This window comes from Apteryx rowi, unplaced genomic scaffold (genome assembly GCF_003343035.1).
Source record: "Apteryx rowi isolate R43461 unplaced genomic scaffold, aptRow1 scaffold_0, whole genome shotgun sequence".
Classification (NCBI taxonomy): domain Eukaryota; kingdom Metazoa; phylum Chordata; class Aves; order Apterygiformes; family Apterygidae; genus Apteryx; species Apteryx rowi.
In genome coordinates, this window is record NW_020447195.1 from 1,126,822 (window position 1) to 1,138,326 (window position 11,505).

Here is an 11,505-nt window from a genome sequence, read left to right on the forward strand (position 1 = left end):
ACCGCCGCGTCCCAGCCTCGCTCTGGGCAGGCGAGGGGGGCGAGCAGAACAACAGGAAGTGAGCTCAGCGCCCGAGGCGCCGCGCTCAAAAGCGCATGCGCACGCCCAGCCCGGCCTCCTTCTCCCGGCGTGAGTGAGCGAGCGAGGCGGTTCCCTCCCCTCCCGAGCGCGCACGCGTGAGCGGGCCTGTCCCCGCCCGGCTGCCGTCGCTTCCTCCTGGGCGGGTGTTTCTCATCCGGGTCACTCGCCCCCCTCAGCGCGGCGGCGGGGCCGTGGGGCCGTGCCCGCCGGGCCGAGCCGAGCGCGGTAAGTGCGCGGACGGCGGGGCGCCTTCTCCCGCGCTGTCCGCCTCCGCTTGCGCGGGCCTCCGTCCGCCCTCGGCCGGCGGGGCCGGAACCGCTGCGTCCCCTGTGGCGGGGCTGCCACAGGCCCGCCCGCTCTCTCGGGACTCCCGCGGGCTGTGGAGCCGCCGCCGGCCGTGAATCCCTGGGCGACGCGGCCCCGGCGGGGCGTGCGGGGGCGGAGGGCTCGGGGCAGTCCCGGGGGGGCGGGAGGCTGTGCTGAGTCACCCCCTGCCGCCCCGCCGGGAGAGGCGCCGAGGTCGGCACCGAGCGCCAGTGTCAGGGCTGGCCGGGGGCTGCGGCACGGGGCGCGCGCTGGGACCCGCGCCAGGAGGCGCTGCCGGCCCTGGGGCCGCGGGCTGGCGAGTCCTGGGGCCGCGGAAGGTTGTGGAGGGCCTGAACGGCCGTTCCCTGTGCCAGCCGCCCGAGCACGGCCGGAGTCCCTACGAGGGGAAAACCTCTGCTGCTTGGTTCCTCGTTGCAGCTCCTAGCTTTTTGGTCTCCCTACCCCTATGCGGCCCCGCTGAAGTGGAGCAAGTTGTATTCCCGTGCAGCATACTTCTCTTGCTCGCTTATAAAATCCTCGACTATGAATTTCTTTGAGCTTTACAATATTTTTGTGTGTTTGTTTTTAAAATGAAATGTGTGTGTTTATACATTATATCATCATCATTTTATGAGCAGTGTGGGTGTCTTGCAGTGCAGGGTAGGTTTGTAGCCCAACGTTGCTGGGAAATAGTTGAAAATAAAATAGCAGAGGGTAGATGTATACTTCTCTAGAAAATAGAGAAATAACAAGTAGTTTTCTATAAACTTTCCAAAGCAACATTGAACTTTGGTTGTTTTGCGCAGTAGTTGAGTTTTCTCTGAAATCAGTACCAGCTGGTTGATGTATGTGGAATGCATATGCTTATATTTAGTTATCAAAATGAACAGATTTTTCTCTGAGTAAACTCTCTGTCTTTTTGAGGGTTTGCTGCTTCAGTGATGAAGGGTAGCATGATAAAATAGTTTGTCTAAAACTGATAGTACATTTTGAGTGATGCACAGTGATTAAAACTATTTCTAGTACCCTTGTTAAATATTTGTTTTCTTGTCTAAGTCTATGTAATACATGGTTTTGATATTTTAAAAATGATTTTAGACTGAGTTTGTAATTCTAGAGAACTTTCATTTTGGGTCAAGGAAAAACTGTACTGAAGAAGGGACCTTATGTTTCACCAAAGTAATAGTATTTAACAAAGAGTGTATCTAAAATAACCTGTTCAGATGAGTGTCATATTGTCAGTCTCTATGTTAGCCTCCTCGTCTCATGTTTATTTGCTGTATGACTCACTGGACAGTGTGTGCCTTCAAAGTTGTTATGATACATCATCCTGTGTGTCATAATAGCCGCCTGCAATAAAGAAGCATGTCTGAATGAAATCATGGTAGAGCAAGCAGCTGAAACAACAGCTTGGGGAGCTGCCACCTTTGGCTCAAAAGAGATTATGAGGTGGCCAAAGTTACCATTCTACGTCTACATAAATAACTGATCTGCTGATGTTCTGATTACTCCTCTCTATTCACCTAGACTTTATTCTTTTCCAGATTACAAGAGTTAGAACTTAGATGGTAAAAGCAATATTAATATAAGTATTACTGCTGTATAATTAGGTAGAGTTAGTGGTTTGTATGAATGTGTTTTCATTATAGCAGCTGTTAGCAACTGCTGGCTTTGAATAGTTATCTTCATAGTGACTTGAGTTTTTAAAGCTTCAGGAAGATGTATTTGATTTGCATCCTATTAAAGAGCAGTTTTATAGAGACCTGAGTGACAAAATACCTCTGTGTCAAGGCTCTCATGTGCATTAATAGAGACCTCATAGATGAGAAGTGTAGTCTTTTCAATAAGCAGTAAATAAATCTGACTGATCAGCCAGGTAAACTTAGTCAAATGCTGATCTAGAGGTACTCTAATGTACTCTGAGACTTGCCACTGCCAGTGGTACTGCTCAGCAAAAGCAAACCCCATGTTAATGAAGCAAGCCTTTTGAAATATTTTACTGYGGCAGAATGGCTGATTTAACATTTGCGAATGATTACAAAACTGTAAGGTACTGAAGAACAACAAATATAGTAAGACTTAAGATTCCTTTGTAACTAGATTAAATAATGGCCAGGACAGATTTTTAAAGAAGTACCTCAGTCAGTTTTTAATGGCCATTTGGCAATCCATATACTGTATTCTGATAGAAATGTGTTACTTTTGCCAAGCAGGGGAGTATTACACCAATATAAAATATGCTTTGATACAAGCTATATAAAGATGGAAATTCATACATTTCTGTGCTTAGTCTTGACTTTTCACTTGGTATTTACTAAACTGCACTGGATAGGGGTTAGACTTGAAATGTATACAAATAACTTTAATAGCTTTTATTAAAGTACTGTAAGTGGGCTTTCACATGTTGGAAGGGAAGTACAAACTGTAGTAAATTGTTTCAAATCAGGATTGCCTGGATTGACAAAATAGTTACAAAACTTCTTTTGGATGGTGTAAGTGATTTTGAGGATTGTAATTGTTTAGGTCCTTTCACAATCTTTACCTGCTAATGGATTCCACTTCTGCCAAGGGTTGAGAGCTGTTTTTCTTAGTTTACTGCTTCTGGATCATTTAACTCAAAATTGTATACCTGCATCTTTATATAGTAAATTGAAAATAAAAGTAAGGAGAACCTGAAAATCCTTTTGATTGGTACTTGCATTTAAAAATTCTTGTAAAGGCCAGGAAGTGTAACATGCAGACTTGTCAACTTCCGAGTCCTGCTTTGAAATTATTCTTCCAACAGTTCAATGTATATAAGCAAGAATACCTACGCTTTAACTCACTTACACTGTTTTATTGTAGTTTGAATGTAATTAAAATGAATGTTATCCAAATTTAAACAGATTAAAGAGAAAAGCTAACGCACTCTAAAAATAATCCTTTCCTTTCCTTCCCCCCCCCCCCCCAATGTTGGCAGTAGTTGCGGTCGATCATGGAGCATGTTAGTTGCACAGTTTTTTAATGTGACCTGCTGAGATAGTACAGTGGGTGAAATGGTTGTAATGTAAGAGGAGGAGAATTTGAACCAAATATCTGGGATCTAGAAATAAAATCAAGGATTTTTTTTTTATTTTAACACCTTGTCTGTCTTGTTTTAAGACAAACCTGATTTTATATATATATATATATATATATATATAAAAAAACACCAGGTCCCAAAGTGGGAAAGAGCGGCCTATAGGAAGTTGGCTGTTTCTAGTGGTGTTGTATCTCTTTGCCTTCCATCTCTTCTCCTAGAGTTATTTTGATAATAGCTTTAACACAAATAGAAGAATCTGTCTAGACTTTATTTGGACAAGCAAGGCACTGTTGACAGCAGATTTTACTTTAAATTGTGAATTCATTTATGCGGTTATGCAGGGATCTGTTCCATTCTTGGGTATCTTAAGCTTGTTCTGAACAACCTTCAGAAATGTTCTTCTACAATGACCTCAGCTTTATGCGCTCAGTGTGCTATTTCAAGTTTATTTTTAGTGTATTATGATGCTGCTGGGCAACTAATGTTTTTAACAAGGCATTGGTTCTTATTTTCATATGTCTGTTTTCTGCTTTTAGCAGTATATGGTAACTCTGTCAGCTTTTGACCATCCTAATAATGAAAACGGAAGCTAAGGATGGAGAAGAGGAAAGCCTGCAGACAGCTTTCAAAAAGCTAAGAGTTGACACAGCTGGGTGAGTAAGACTATAGGCAGGTACAGTGTTGCAAATGGATTGGAAGGAAGCGCTTACCATTAAATCTGAAGCAATGAGATAATTCCAAAAGGTTAGGCATTGAAAGACTTCATTCTAGTTAAGCAAATGTGAAATAAATTCACTAGTTGTAAGCTGCATTTCTAAAGGAATTGTAATTTGTTTGATTGCTAGCTCCCAGCAGGCTTCAGACAAATTTATGTGCTGCTACCTGTTGGCTATCATTATGAAATGAGTTTTGGCATGAATCTGGTTGCCAGAGACATGCCCATAGCACTGCTATTGTAGTCAGTGTATTATGATGGCTCTAAGGGCCTGTCATGGATATAAAATCCCTTCTTCTCCCTGCAGAGAATTTTTTTTTCCATATGAGTAAGAAGGGTGTTAGATGCAATGCTTGTTTCCCATGCAAACTATTTTCACTGATGTCATTAACATGTTTCCTGTTCATAACTAAAAACACCAAATGGGGAAGAATGCTTTTTGTGTCCTCTTGTTACCTAGGAGATGTGGCACTTAACTTCACTGCTCAAGGCAGTAGAGCCCAAGCAGCATGTGTCTTCTGTTAGTGACAACCTTTTTTGTCTAAAATAAAAAGTTAGCGCATCTATCATGTTCTTTCTGCTGGTATACAGACGTCGCTGCATATTACATATATAGTACTGCGTTTCAGTAAGCAACTGGCAGTGGTGCAGTTATGCTGGTGACTGAAAAGAAATGCATTGTGTAAATATGAATTACCTTACCTTAAATGGCAAATAGTGAGACTTCTAAAACTATCYTTCATTTAACTAATCAGACTCATTAGAAATCTATCACTAGGCAGGTGCCTCTCTTTTCATCAGTATCTCCAGTCTGCCTCCTTTTCTTCCCCCTCTCCCCCAACATGTCAGACATATTTTAATTATGGTAGAGTTTTTATTGCGGCTCTTTAGTTTTACTGCTCTGTGTTTGTAGTTTTTTAAATAGAAAACAGCAGATCCTTCAGTAATAGTTTGGCCTCTATTAAATGTTAGTTGACCCTGGCCTAGGACAGTGTGCACAGACTTAATTTCATTTTTTGGGAAATCCGCCACGTTATAAACCTGTTGAACATAGATTTTGGAAAATAATTTCTTTGTCAAATCTAGTTCAATGTGTGATGTCTCAACTTGGAAAAAAGTGTTCCTGAGGTTATCACAGCTTATTGAAAAGGCAGTTTGGGATGGATTTGTAGCATCAGAGAAATGAGTAAATCTTCTAAGATCTCTGGCTTGAGTAGAAGTAGAAGATGGTCTGCTGCAACTCTGTAGCTCAAGTAATTGAACTTGCAGTAGTCTGAAGAGTTTTAGCTTATGTTCTCCCTAGACAGAGGCATAAGTGTTCTTCTGATAAACAAAGTCTATTTATATCCAAAGAACATTTATTTTTAGGAAAGAATAGCTTATTTGTCTCTGGAAAAAGAGGAGTGTTTCTTCAGTGATTTTTTTTTTCCTTTTTCCTCTCTCTACTCCTCCCCCAGGAAAATCAGATTTAGCTCTTGTGCTTCATTATTGATGTGTGAAGTTTGGATTTGAAATCTAGTTGCTGAATGGTATTGTATTTGGCAAAAGAGTTTGTTACGCCAGCTTTTGATGTGTGAACATGTAAACGCTGTTCTGATTTGGGTGATCTTTGTGGGCAGGTCTTTTAAGACAATGTTATAAATTACTTGGGGTAATCTGATCAGTATTATGAGTATAACAAAGTTCATGAATCTTCTTTCCCAAAACAGTCTAGACTGTTAACTTCTCATTCTCTTTTTTTTCTTCCCTCCTCTCTCCATTTCATAGGTCTATTGCTTCTCTTTCTGTGGGTGAAGGGACAAGTCCAAGAGCGTGCGTTAGAACAGCTGCAGAGGAGAACAAACCTAAGAATGTGTGTGCTTCTAAGGAAACCTGGCATGGGTAAGAGAAGCTTGGGATTATCAAACTACTTCAAATGTGATTGCATTGAAATTGAGCTCTAAGTAGCCAAGTATTCTAATAACTGGGTCCCTAAATGAGGGACCCAAGTTTTCTTTCTAAAAGAGAATATTTAAAATACACTACACCTCCTTTTCTGCTCACATATGACTATTCTTATATACAATTTTCTGAAGTGAAATGCTTTTCAGTTTTAGGMATAGAAGCATGATCCATGTTTCTGTAATACAAATGTGAACTGTTCTTTTTTGAATCGGACAGTCATGAATATGTTTGTTTCCATAATTGTCTGGCATTGCAGAGGCTGCCTTGCAACCTCGATTAAAATACGGAATTGGTTTCTTGAGTATCTACGCAGAACTTTGAACTCAGATCTCTTACTGAATCAAAACTGTCCTTTTGCTTTGATTCACTAGTGTCATGCTCTTCTTTTAAAGTTTTTTTTTTAATACTGTCCCACATGCTCTACACTTTTCATCCTTAAAAGCACAAGCTTTAGGCTTCACTTCTCAGATGATACTTTTCTATTTTGTACAGATGCTTGACTCCTACAATGTCAAATTCCAAGATACGGGTCTTATGCAAGTACCCTGAACTTAAAGCTCCTGCATGCAATATAAATGCACCTGAGATGTTGCCCAATGTTATCTGACGCCCAGCAGTAAATCTTTTAGTGACTCTTCAATCACTTTTGTATCTCTACATGGCAGGTCTGTGAAGAAGCCTTCAAGAGGAGCTGTGAGAACCCAGCGTCGCAGGCGTTCCAAGTCTCCAATTCTTCATCCTCCAAAGTTTATCCATTGCAGCACAAAATCACATTCCACATGCAACCAGCTGGTACACAAAAGCCAGATTGATGCCCCAGATGACAGCACTGGATTTGGGATGCCAGCCCCAAAGGCGACTTGTGCACATGAACGATGCCATATAGCTCCTGACCTTGATCAGAAGGAAGCTGAGGTTGAGTCTTTGGGAGCTTCTGTTACAGAGCTGGTGTCAGAGAACAAATCAGAAGAGTCTCCTGCTGCCATTTCTCTGGTGTCCAAAGCAAGCCTAAAGACTACGGAGCTTTCTGACTTTCAATCTGTGTCTAAGCTAAACACAAATAAGCCATGTTCATGTGCAGATAAGGCCTGTGAGTGTAAACGATGGCAAGATATGGAAGTGTACAAATTCTCTGGCTTGCAGAACACCCTCCCGTTGGCACCTGATAGAAGAACAGTTGCTGAGGACCATTCCCAGCCTTTGCCATCAAGAACTCCCTCAAGTTCTCCACGCTCTTGCTCTGAGCAAGCCAGGGCCTTTGTGGATGATGTGACTATTGAAGATCTTTCAGGCTACATGGAATATTACTTGTATATTCCAAAGAAAATGTCTCACATGGCAGAAATGATGTACACCTGACAACATTGAGCACTAAAAACACAGAAGGGCGTGTGGTTTGAATCTGCCCTCTGTCACGTCCATGCGAGATGGAACCCACTCCCTGCTCACTGTGCTTGCAATAAAAACACTTCCTTTGCATCTCAACTAATGCTCATTATTTTAAGCAGGACAGACACTTTAGCTTAAGCATTACAGTTTAAGCTCTGAATAGATAATGAAGTAAACATAGTGAGTTTSGTTAGAGAGTATTTCTTTATACTTAAGAGACCTAACATTTGGGAAATTTTGCTCTGTTTTCAAAATAGTCCTGTTTTGATTTCTTGAAAGAGAAGAGTCTCTAGATCTCTTAGTGATTAGAGCTCTTTATGTGAGAAACTGGTGTAATTCAGCTCCTTTCAAATCACTTTGACCTCAGATTGTAACACTTATGCTTCCATTTTTGGATGCTTATGCCTCTAATATTATTATCCCTTTTGGGAATAAAAAAGGACCATGTCCTTTCCCATCCTCCTTAGTATTACTGTGCTAGGCTAAGTCAGGGGACTGAATCTGCTTTTCTGGGGAAGAGGCATTGTTATTTCTTTGTGCCTAAAGAGAGGCTTTATTTATGTTTGGCTAAACAGGCACCTTCCTTCCCCTATCTTCCATGTTAAAGTAGTCAGATGCTGTTAAGTAACAAATGAAATATTTGCCTGCTAGGCTGCCTGGTCAGAAAGTATCTTGGATGATCAAAACAAGATTATTTCAATTATCTAGATCTCTGCAGTGTGGGGCTTTTTTTTTCCTCCCTGTAAGTGGAAAATGTAAAACAAGCCTAACTTTTTATTGAATGTCCAGTAGACCCTAGAGATTTGTCTGCAGCAGCAGAAATACCTTGCTTTCTTCAGTGGAATTGCTTCTYGAGTTAACTAAAGGAAAAAATAAGATGATGGACTCTGAAGTTTGGTGTATTTTTTAAGAGGGCCAAAGACAGTATTTGCCAGCTTCAGTGGATCTTATTCTTGCACTGTTTCTTCAATTCCTTTCACCCTGCTCTGAAACACCAAGTATTACTGTTCAAATGTGAGTAGTTGCCAGCTGCAAAGTAGGGAAGTCTTGAGCATTGTGGGTTTTTTTCCCCTGTTCCTCCCCTTCAGCCTTTTTCTAAACCATCATCATCTTGGATGCCTTGTCCAGGTCCAAAATTTTGGAACCTTGCTTTCTTTCTGAAGTTTTCTCCAGAAATAAGCAGCTTGCTGTAGTTTATACGCATCAACACAATCTGTCTTTTATACATCCATATGTGTATAGCAAAGGAGCATGCTATCAAATGTATGATTTGTTTAGGGGGAGGTGAACTGTGTTAAGTTTGTTCACTGTTGATTGTCCCCAAACTTTCCTCCTGTGTAAAGCTCTGGAGAAGAATTTGAGACAAGCGCTTCCCAGCTAAATTCTTCAGAGTTCCTCTGTTTTTTGGCATCTCTGTGGCAGTACCTAATGTCTGTTTGATTGAAAATTTATTTACATGGGTGAAGTGGCCTTGCTAATTTGGCTGTTACTGCCAGAAGTCCTAAAGTGTCATCTACCTTTTGTGGGTTGGGTCCCATGTCTTCCTTCCATTTCTGTGCCTTCAGATAGCTGTATTTTTGCCACCTGTATTTTGAATTCAAGGTAACTCTTTTGTGACTGCATGTGACTGGGCTGCTGAAGTGTCAAATGATCTTACTCCTCAAAGAAGTGCTCTTTACTGTTCCCGAATATCTGCAAGTAGAAGCTGCAGCACTGTTATGTGTAACACTGTAGGTGTCATTATTGGGGATGAGAATACCTTTCCATATGGCATGGCTTTTCACTGTTTCTTTGATTAGTTATCGCAGAGCATGTCAAGTGCTCAATGCCATATTCTAGAAAGAGGATTGAAATCCAGGAGATGTACTCCAAAAACAGAGTGGCAAGGTGTGGGCTGGGGTCGCCTGGGAGGGGAAGCGAGCGCTGTCGGGCCACTAGAGGTCAGCCCTGGCCCGGCTGCGGGCCAGGCCGAGATGCCGGCTGCCTCCTCCCGAGCTCTGGAAGCAGCCTGTGAATCTCTGCCAAAACGAAGAAATAAGACCAGATCTGAGTGGTGCCTTAATATGCACGAAATGTGCGTTTTCTCTAAAGTTTGATTGTTTAGACAGCGGGGTTATGGGCCCCTAAATGCAAGCATGCGCATAGCTTACTAACACTTAAACAAAGCGTTCCCTCAGTTCAAAACAGCTATGTAATTAGGAAGAGTTGCTAAGTAAATAATTACATGGTCCTGAACTTGGCGTCTTTTTAGGGTGGTTACAACATATTTGTGCTGGTAAGTCCTGGCACACCATGAAGTCTCTCTGGAGTCTCTGGATAGCTGTAACTGCTGCCTTAACACTTTCAGTTCTATTACTACAAGCAGTTTTAAGATGTTTTGGTCTACCTAGAAGCCACAAAACAAAATCCTATGGTTTTGCTTTAAGAAAATTTGAATTTCTAATGCTTGCTGATGCAGAGAACCTCAGAAGTTTGAGTAATCTGCAGGCTTAGAAATGAGGAAACAAGTGTTTGTTTCTTCTAAGTAATTCCATCTTCAGGCAGTTTTAAGATCTGATTCGCTTAGGTATCTGTTTTGGAGGGCTAGTTCTGCCAGATGGCACTTCTGAGWCTTGTCGAAGCCCCTTAAGTGGCCATTCCTTCCTTTATGTGGCTGAGTGAAAATGAGGGCTTTTCCTGTTAGTTTGATAGTGGACAGTTAACTTTTTTCTATGAGGCTTGGCATTACAGTACTTAAAGCGCAAATTAGCCCTTTTTACCTGACTGCACAGGATGATACACAGATACTACAGTTTATATGCTATGTACACATATTTAGCTATTCTTGTGGTTATATATAAAGTGCATTTTTCCTGTGCTGCCTCTTCGTAGAAACATTGGGAGGTTGTCCAAGTTGTAGAAGTGTATTATGTGAGTAAGAAATTTGCTGAAGTCTGACAGGCTTTGCACAAGAGCTAGATCTGAGTCTGGGAGCTCATCTCAAAGCCCTATCCCTCTGGAGAGCACCACCTGTGGGTAATGCAGTTTAACCCCAGAGCTCTTGCTGACTACCCCATACTAAGCTGCTGCAAGTGGAATGTCACCTGCTTGTAGTCTTGCTGTGATGAGGCTTGTAGGAGTTGGGCCAGGTGTGGCTGAAAGAAGGGAAGGCTTGGATTAGCCTGTTACACTGGTATTTCATTCCTTGACCTCTCCCTACCTTCTATATTTGCTGTTATGAATTGCAGTYGTAAGTGAGATGTAACAGTCCCAAGGGTAGGGTCCTACCTGTCTCTTTCCAAACACTACAACTCTGCTACCTACCATCTGCTAAACAGGACATCTTATGGAGTGTTTTTTGTTTGGTTTGGGGGGGAGGGAGGAGATGATTATTCATGGATTCTTTTAACTACTATAAAGCAGCTCTTGAAATTCACTTTAAATGTAGCAAAGAGGGGAAGGAGAATTCACCTGACGCTAGCTAAATAGTTAAGAGGTACGCTGTAATCTGGATGAGCTCTGTGCTTTTACCCTTTGCTTTAATTCAGCGAAGTACTCTTAAAGCTCTACCTGAAGGAGCGTTTTTCTCCCTTTTCCAGCCCGACGGCTCCGTTGCCGCCCTGGCCTCGAGCAGGGCAGCGGCGGGAGCCCGGCTCGGCAGCAGGGAGGGCAGAGCGGGCAGCAGCCTGCGAGCTCGCCGGGCCGCCCGGCTGCCGCGCTGCGCGCACCGGCGGGGCACCGCGGAGCGAGCGAGGCGCCCCCTTCCCAGGGTCTATTTTCGGCAGACGTTGACTTTCCCAGCCTCTTCTCTCCCTGGATGCCTGCCCGGAGGGGGGGCGCCCGGGTGATGTGTCTCTTTCCTCCTTCATAAAAGGGCCGCGAGGCGGAGGCCGGGCTCCGGGGGGTTATTTTTGGGAGCAGCTCCTGGGATCCGATGGCCTTGTTAGGGCAGCGCTGACCTTTCTCCCGGCGGGGGAGGAGAGCGGCGGGGCGGCGAGCCGGGCGGCGCCGGGCGGGCAGCGGCGGCCGA

The 11,505-nt window shown here is 43.1% G+C and overlaps 2 protein-coding genes across 5 annotated transcripts in view; one reads left to right on the forward strand and one right to left on the reverse strand.

The window, feature by feature from the left end:
* The window catches only part of LOC112970570 (oxidative stress-responsive serine-rich protein 1-like), a 4,914-nt gene extending 4,820 nt beyond the window's left edge, over positions 1-94 (reverse strand). The window contains exon 1 of the mRNA XM_026075122.1: positions 3-94. The gene's annotated coding sequence lies outside the window, so the exon portion shown is untranslated. The remainder of the gene's footprint in view (positions 1-2) is intronic.
* LOC112970388 (oxidative stress-responsive serine-rich protein 1-like) lies at positions 40-7,592 on the forward strand. 4 transcript variants are annotated; one of them, XM_026074931.1, is made up of 4 exons: positions 40-129; positions 3,985-4,101; positions 5,931-6,044; positions 6,773-7,592. In XM_026074931.1, exons 2-4 carry the CDS (start codon positions 4,025-4,027, stop codon positions 7,464-7,466), a joined length of 885 nt encoding a protein of 294 aa, XP_025930716.1. In that variant the 5' UTR covers positions 40-129; positions 3,985-4,024; the 3' UTR covers positions 7,467-7,592. The 4 variants fall into 4 exon arrangements, with proteins under 4 accessions (XP_025930716.1, XP_025930791.1, XP_025930544.1 ...); XM_026075006.1 differs by having other exon boundaries at positions 3,988-4,101; XM_026074759.1 differs by lacking the exon at positions 40-129 and adding an exon at positions 136-306.
* The last annotated feature ends 3,913 nt before the right edge of the window (positions 7,593-11,505 follow it).